The sequence below is a fragment of the Lygodium microphyllum genome, chromosome 27 (assembly GCF_053477565.2).
Source record: "Lygodium microphyllum isolate KBCC chromosome 27, Lygodium_microphyllum_v1.1.10, whole genome shotgun sequence".
Lineage (NCBI taxonomy): Eukaryota > Viridiplantae > Streptophyta > Polypodiopsida > Schizaeales > Lygodiaceae > Lygodium > Lygodium microphyllum.
Genome location: NC_141161.1, coordinates 3,738,309 through 3,746,675, shown reverse-complemented (window position 1 = coordinate 3,746,675; position 8,367 = coordinate 3,738,309). Strand labels below are relative to the sequence as shown.

The 8,367-nt window shown below is 38.0% G+C and overlaps 1 protein-coding gene across 1 annotated transcript; it reads right to left on the bottom strand.

Moving 5' to 3' along the window:
* Positions 1-5,248: 5,248 nt before the first annotated feature.
* Positions 5,249-7,880, bottom strand: LOC148012017 (protein AGENET DOMAIN (AGD)-CONTAINING P1-like). The gene is made up of 2 exons (XM_087668726.1): positions 7,869-7,880; positions 5,249-5,620 (listed from the first exon to the last, which is right to left on the bottom strand). The coding sequence occupies exons 1-2, from the start codon at positions 7,878-7,880 to the stop codon at positions 5,249-5,251; spliced, it is 384 nt and encodes a 127-aa protein (XP_087524852.1).
* Between the last annotated feature and the right edge of the window lie 487 nt (positions 7,881-8,367).

The following is an 8,367-nucleotide window of genomic DNA, read 5'->3' as shown; positions in this document are numbered from 1 at the left end:
ACCTCTTATATCCTTTAAAGTTTGTTATGATTTTATCTTTCAAAGCTGTGATAATGGATAAAGGTGTTTTACTTTCTTTGCAATTCTTTATTAGATACATGTTATGAATTGGGGTCATGTTTGGATGGCATTTCTTGAAAATGCTAAGGAAGATCAAGTTAAGCTATATTTTGAACTTCTATTCTCTTTTTTCTAGGTTGCGAGAACACTCCCTAATTAAGTGTGGGGATATGTTGAGGGTTGAGATGACTTGATTTTTTGGTTGATTTTTGTTGTTTTTGTGGATTTTTTATGGGTTTTTAATGATTTTTAGTTGTTTTGGAAGTGTTTGAGAGTGTTTTGGATGAGTTTGATTAGGTTTTGAAAGCTCATGATGTTTTATAGTGGAGATATGATGTTTTGACATGCTCTATTGATGTCCTGCTAGTGTTTAATTGGTTCTGTTTGGGTATGTTAAGCTTCTGTTTTGCTCTTTTTTCCTTTTGTATGAGGGGTTAGAATGATGATTGATGAAGTTTGAGAGTGTTTGGAAGCTTATTGATTGATTCTTGATGGTTTTGAATGATTTAAGTTGAGCTAAAGGATGTCTGATAACTAAAGGATATCTAAAGTGTTTTTTGTTGACTTTTTACGGATTTTTAATGATTTTTAGTTGTTTTGGAAGTGTTCAAAAGTGTTTTGGATGAGTTTGATTAGGTTTTGGAAGCTTATGATGTTTTATAGTGGAGATATGATGTTTTGAGATGCTCTATTAATGTCCTGTTAGTGTCTAATTGGTTCTGTTTGGGTATGTTGAGCTTCTGTTTTGCTCTTTTTTCCTTTTGTATGAGGGGTTAGAATGATGATTGATGAAGTTTGAGAGTGTTTGGAAGCTTATTGATTGATTCTTGATGGTTTTGAATGATTTAAGTTGAGCTAAAGGATTTCTGATAACTATTTGTTAACCCTCTGCGTAGAGCTTCATCTTCTCTATTATGTTCTGTTTTGTATGCCTTTGTAAGTTTGATAAGGGATGAATGTGTAGATTGGGGAAGTTTTTAAGCTTTGTAAAGAGATGAATATAAGTTCAAAATAGGTCAAAGAAGTGGAAGAAGTAGTTGCTGAAGACTTGACATAAAGACTGAAGTGACAATGACAATAGTGAGCTCTCAACAAGGGACACTGTAGTGGCTCTGGTGACCTTTCATACCAAATATATCTCTTGGGACGGGTATCCACGACCAAAGAGGGGTTATGGATTATTATTCTTGATTATCTCATTGTATTATTAAGAGAGAGCATGTATGAGAGAGAAAGAGAGAGTGTGTGAGTGAAAGAGAACAAAATTTCTACAAAACAATGTATCTATGAGTGAGAGATTGTGAGATGGAACCTTTGAAGAAGAATACTATGTGATGATTTCCACTCAAAGTGGTGTATTCTCTTATGTTTTTGTGGTTTCTTGATGAATTCTATGAAGAATATGAATATCATAATCAATTTTATTCAAGTTAAAGCCTTGGGAGAATTGTTTCTATGAAGTTGCGTGAAGATTTCTTGTTTCTAGTGTTCTTTTCCTTGTTGTCGCATAGAATATGAAAAAGATGTTTGTTGATGATACAAGATAGTTTTTCTTACACTAGATTCCCCATTTTCTTGGTTCTTTCCATCTTAACAAGCATATCGATAGCTTCTATTATGTGCAACCACTCAGTTTTCAATCAAGTTTTTGTTGTCTCATCTTCCAAATGGTCCCCCAAATTTTTCCTACAAGGTTGGATCTGTAGCTTTTCAAAGCGAATCTAATTTTTGACCCTCTAAAGTTTGTTGCTTAATAGAATCCAACTATGGATTCCAATTCTCAAATTCTCAGAGCAAAGGAGTAGCTACAAGATCTCTTTTGGATCTTTCAACCCAATCTAGAAATGCCATGCACATGACTAAACCGATGTCTTCAGGAAAAAACTCTTCTCTCAAAGCTTTTGTAAATTTAGTCCAATTTGAATCTTTCCTATATAAATCTACAAATCAATATTTCAGTGTCAACATAGCAAGATGAGCAAAGTACTAGCTCCATGCATACTATGGAACCCCCAAGAATTCCATTTTTGTAACATACATCTACAAGCCAATACATTATGACCATTAAATAGTTTTGATTCATGCTCAATTGCCTACAAAGGATTTATGGCCACAATAACAAGCTTATCAAAGTCTTGATCTTTGTTGTTGTTGCCACTACTATTGTAGTAGTAATAGCAGTTGTCTCATATCATCATTACTTTCTACATAAGAAGCAAAACTTTGTGAATCTACTAGATCTCCAATCCTTTTGATAGCCTTCATATCAGTTGAAGCATGTACGGTTGAGGGCCTAGGCACAGGGGTTAAGGCAAAAGGTATGTGGAGAATAGGGAGAGAAAGAAAAAAAAGAAAGAAAATTTATGAGTTACAAGATCCCAAACATACCAATTTAAGCCAAATCAGAGCCTTTTCATTGATAACTTGTACAATAGGTCAAGATTGATGCATGCACTATAAGTAACTAATCAAGCAATTATGATGAGATGATTGCCCAAAACCTATGAGTTTATAACTTAGAATATACCCTAGCATAGATCAAATCCTTGTTATACGTAAGCTCTAGAAATTCATGTAGGCTTCAAAATTCATGTTCTATTCATGCATCTATGTGGCATGAGGTAGCTCCTACCATTCGAGCACTATACCAAGCAGTAGGAAGCTTTGAACCTTGTCAAATCCCTTTACGAGTATCAAAATACCACCTCATCCTTGAATTTACTATTCATTATAGCAACAAATAACGACTCATATTCTACTTCAGATCCTCCTAAAACTTGTTCTCAAACAAGGAAAAATCATTCCTAAATGATAGGGAGTGATATGCACCCCAAAGACTGTAGAGTCAGTACTAGAGCTAAAAACTCTAAGGATAGCAAGCTACCATATTCTTTTCATTGCTATAGCGTATTATTTATAGCTCGAAGAAGCTTCAAATCCCTTTTGTGATAGCCAAAACTCATCACTAAAGGCTAGGGAACATTTAGCTTTGTTCTTGATTGATAAAGCAAGGTGCTAAAAGACACGTATCTAGAGCATGGCAGCTATGGAGGATGGAAGATGAAGACACTACTCATGATGACATGGACTTAGATAGATTAATTGTTACACAAATGAATTAGGTTCCAAGATGGAAGCTTGGATTCATAAAGACACTCTTGTGTAAGATGGGCAATGACACTCACAATGGCTCAAACAGATAGTTCCATTACATTCAAATGAGTATCAAGTGGGAGATGAGGAATGGAGGAAGAGAGAGGCGAAGAGAGACACGAGACACCGAAAGTGGAACCCCAGAAGTGTGTCAATTGAGCACACATGATAGGAATATATAGAGGGGACCTGGGGTGCTATATATAGACAGGCGCTATATATAGACAGACTATATATAGCTAACACCCCCACTCAAATAAAGGTCCCTTACTATAGATGAAAAAACCCTCGAGGGCTCAAGGGAAAAACCCACATCTCTATATAGGCCTACCGTTATATTAATATTCAAAATATAAAATTACAAAGTTGAACTTACAAGAGCCTATTCATAGGCATCAAAGGAGCTACATCACTTGTGAATTACAACATTCTGTTGAGCTACATCACTTAGGAGCTACATCACTCCTGAATTACAACAGTCTATTCAAAGGCATCAAAAGAGCTTTATCACTCCTAAATATACAACATGTAAAATAAGGATAAGTGACATCACTGCAAAAGATAAAATCTCCAAGAAATTCCTGCAACTGAACTTGGGATGTAAGCAGTATATCTGTCACATCAAAACTTAAAGAAAAACATTACAGTGATATTAGAACAACACAAGGTCTATAGAGACAGTTCGCAATGCCGCTCTATAGACAACATAACACATGTGGGGCCCCATGAATATAATATAAATAAAACAATTTGTCATCAGCTGGAATATAGACGCTCATTAGCTGGAAAGAATATAAACGAAATAATGTGTCATGAGCTGGAATATAGACCCTCATCAGCTGGAAAGAATATAAACGAAACAATGTATCATCAGCTAGAATATAGACGCTCATCAATGGAATAACGAACGAGGAAGATAATCATGAAGCATGGCAATATCAACATCCAAAAGTAATGTTGATGTTGAAATGTAGAGAGAGAGAGAGAGAGAGAGAGAGAGAGAGAGAGAGAGAGAGAGAGAGAGAGAGAGAGAGAGAGGAAGCTTATCTACTAAGTGGCTCTTGTAAGCTACTAGGTTTCTAAACAACCTCTCTGTATCATCTCCCACTCTTATTTTGGGAAAATACAAAATGGCCTTCTTAGCATCGAAACTGACTGAGTTAATGTAACCTGGTACTATAGGTTGGAATTTGATACCACAATTGTGAAGATCAACTGCAGATGATACTTCGAGTGCTTCTGCACTTGAGTCCTACGCATTGTTGTCCTTTGTCATGCTTATTATAATGACCTCCAGAAGCAAGAACATAGGGATTTGATTTTCCAACAGGACAAAGTCCTTTTTCTTTGTTGCAGCCGATGCTTCATTGGATGTGTAATCAAGGTCTCCAACCTTAGTAGGGTTTATGTCATCTTGCCCCTCAACACCTATTGATTTATCATTGTTTCATTGGATGTGTAATCAAGGTCTCCAGCCTTAGCAAGGTTTATGTCATCTTGCCCCTCAACACCTATTGATTTGTCGCTCAACGCCACAGATTGCAGTGCATCAGGGTTTATGTCATCTTGCCCCTCAACACCTATTGATTTTTCGCTCAACGCCACAAATTGCAGTGCATCATGAGATGTTGCTGCAAAAAGAGCTACAATAACCGCATTATCAGAGTCAATATTTCTTTTTGGCTCATCCAATTGCTGTTCACACCCACTGCCTTCCATTTCAGATGACAACTCATGGCCATCCAGTGGCCCCAGATCTTCTTGCTCAGCATTCTTTGTTGGCTTTTGTGCCAACAGTGACAAATACTCCTTTCTCTTGCGACAACGCCGGGACTTATTTTCAATAGTTAGGGGTTGAGGAAATGATGCCTGCTTTAGACACATTTTCAAACTAAAAATGCCACCTCTCAACTTGAGTGAGGTCAATCCAGACGCCATCTTTCCAGCACCTATGGCATCGCAGCTTCGACAAGGGGAATCCCAGTTCTTCCGCTGAGTTCTGGAAATAGACAAGGTCAGTCCAGACGCCATCTTTCTAGCACCTATGGCATCGCAGCTTCGACAAGGGGAATCCTAGTTCTTCCCCTGAGTTCTGGAAATAGACAAGGACATGGCCATCCTTGTCCAACATGTGTGTGACGATGCCTTCCCACCATCCATCCTTATCATAAGCCTCAACGCGGGTGCCCTTGAGCCAGTGTTTTCTGGCACTGGCTGGAGGTGGTGGCCGCAGATTGTAGATGGGGACAGACTCTTGTAGGGGCTGCCCATGCTCATCCAAGAGCTGCTTGTACTCCACGACCGTGGCCTTGTGGCTGCCGCTCCCCTCCATGTGCACAATCTCGGTTGCATACCATACGCCGATGAAGCTGTCCTCGTCGCTGCGGACCTCCACCTTGTCCCCTACCTTGAAGGAGGAGGTAACCATGGTCCCCTTGAAATTATAGCAAAGATTCACGCCAGGCAAAAGGATTCGCTGCAGCGGTAGTGCCGAGGGAGTAATGCCTGTGGGGGCGGCGTAAGGAGGCACCGGAGCTAACGGAGGTACGGTCACAGGAGCCTTCGTAGCATGGACTACAAGTGCGGGGACTGCAGGGGAATAACGGCCATGGGAGCGTACTGAGGGGTTGGCGGTATGCTCTGATACCATGTTGAATAGTGCGTGAGGGAGATGAGGAACGGAGGAAGAGAGAGGTGAAGAGAGACACGAGATACCAAAAGTGGAACCCCAGAAGTGTGTCAACTAAGCACACATAATAGGAATATATAGAGGGGACCTGGGGCGCTATATATAGACGGGCGCTATATATAGACAGACTATATATAGCTAGCATCAAGTACATGTCTTTATAGCTTTTGGATAGTACCACTCTTCCTTACTGTGCTTATGGGATTCTGTCATCTCTTCCTAGAGCATACATCATATGTTTACCTTCCATACAAAGACACTTATGAGAAAGCCTCTTTTGGGCACACATCCAGCCTCTATGGGCATATATATCAAGCATCATTTGCTATTCTCAACACAAGGAAATCCCTATGGAGATTGAAGAAGAATACCACATATCCCTATATTTTCTTGCACCAGATTTTTCGCATGAAAAACCTCCCCCAACTTACAATTCCCTTCAACCCTTCCAAAGGCTCCTAAAGATAGTCATTAAATTCCTTCTGTCCACAGCTAACTCAAGCTACATACAAACTTCCACTTACCCAAGTTTGAAATTGACTTGTCACTCAATCCTCTTCCAATCATGCTCAACACTTGTCATTGCATCCATAGTTAAGTCATTGCAATGAATAAACCATCTTGGAATTCCCATCTTGATATGTCTATTTGCATTCCATTGAACTCATCATGATACGAATTCCCTTTTTCTTTTTATACCATGGACTTAAATTATCATGATAACATGATAAGTGAAGAAAATTCATACACAATCGAGATGAACCATGAAAATTGTGTGGGTTTTGGGGGAAGTACTTCGATGAACCGTGTGATAACTATACATATTTAGGGGAGGCAATTTGGTGTGCTTGGGAAATGAATAGTATAGGTAGTACATGAAAAAGAAATATTTAATTGAGAATACTTGAATCATCACATCCTCTTTCCCTTAGAGAAATCAGCATATCCTCATCTTGAGAGAAACTTATGATGATCTCTCTTGAGACTGGATTCTTTGATCCATGTGATATCCTCTTCGAGGAAGTCCTTATACAATATAAGGTTCTTTCAGAGAGTATGATTCCTACAAGGCTTTTCTTCGATCTCTATGATTCTATCAAGTTAAACTTCCGAAATTCCTTGAGTTGGCCTTCCATCATCTAGGACATGATCATGGTTGGGAACATAGGGCTTTAGAAGGCTTACATGAAATACATTGTGAGCTTTGAGATGAGGTGGAAGTTATATTTTATAGTCATTTCCACCGAGACACTTGATACTCTTGTAGGGTCCACAATATCTTGGACAGAGTTTTTTGAATTTCTCAAGCGATAATGAAATCTTGTTTGGTCAGATTCTTAGGAACACCATGTCTCCATCCTTGAAAGTCCAGGGAGTCCTCTTGAAGTATGTATAGGTGTTCAGCCAGTCTTATGCTACTTTGATGTCTTGTTCAATGGCTTTGGTTTGCTCCTCTATCTCTTCTAGCATTTTTTTAATGCTTCAAATCTCAAGGTTGGATAAGAAAAATTGAGAGGGAATAAGCATTCTTACCCATACAATGTCTGAAAAGGAGTCATACCAATACTTTGTTGGTATGAGACATTGTAGGAAAACTCCACTAAAGGTAAGTATTTTATCTATTTCTTGGACTCTCTGCTATAGTATGCTCTGAAGATATCTTCCAACACTTGATAAACTTTTTTAGTATGCCCATCAGTTTGAGGATGATAAGCGGTATTGAAGGAAAGTTGTGTGCTCATGGCTTGAAAGAGACATGTCCAACATTTACAAGTGAACAAGGAGTCTCTATCACTGATAATTCTTTTTGGCAATCCATGCAACCTGAAATTTCCTTGATAAAAAACCTAGCAATGTCAAGTGTTTTTAAGGTAGTCTTCATAAGAATGATGTGACTAACCTTCGACAATATATCAATGATTACTAGAATTGAGTCATATCCACCTTGCATAGTTGGAAGACCTACTATAAATTCCATACTGATGCACTCCCAAATCATTTGTGGTATGCCTAATGGGGCTCAATTGAAAAATTGATGCTTTAAATCTTAATTAGCTAATAACTCAAGTATTGGATTAACATGTCTTGGCACGTGAGCTTTTATTCCTAGGCCAATGATAACTTCTTCTTACTATATTTACAATCTTTGCATAGCTAGAATGACTAGCTCTATCAAACTACCATCAATGTTTTATTTTCAAAGACCTCTCTTTAAAAATTGATCATTATTTGGTGATAAAATCCTCAACTTGTGAGATACCTTATCACATGTTGGTATATACTTTTTATGGATGTCTATGGATATCTATACTTTTTCTCTTCAAAAATAGCAATTTTAGGTCATTTAAACTCTATTTTTATGCCAAAATTTTCAATATTCAATTATCATTATGATTGTTAAGGTTTAAATATGACCCTATTTTTCACGAGATTTATTTGGAACCCAATATTTTTAGCCTAAAAAG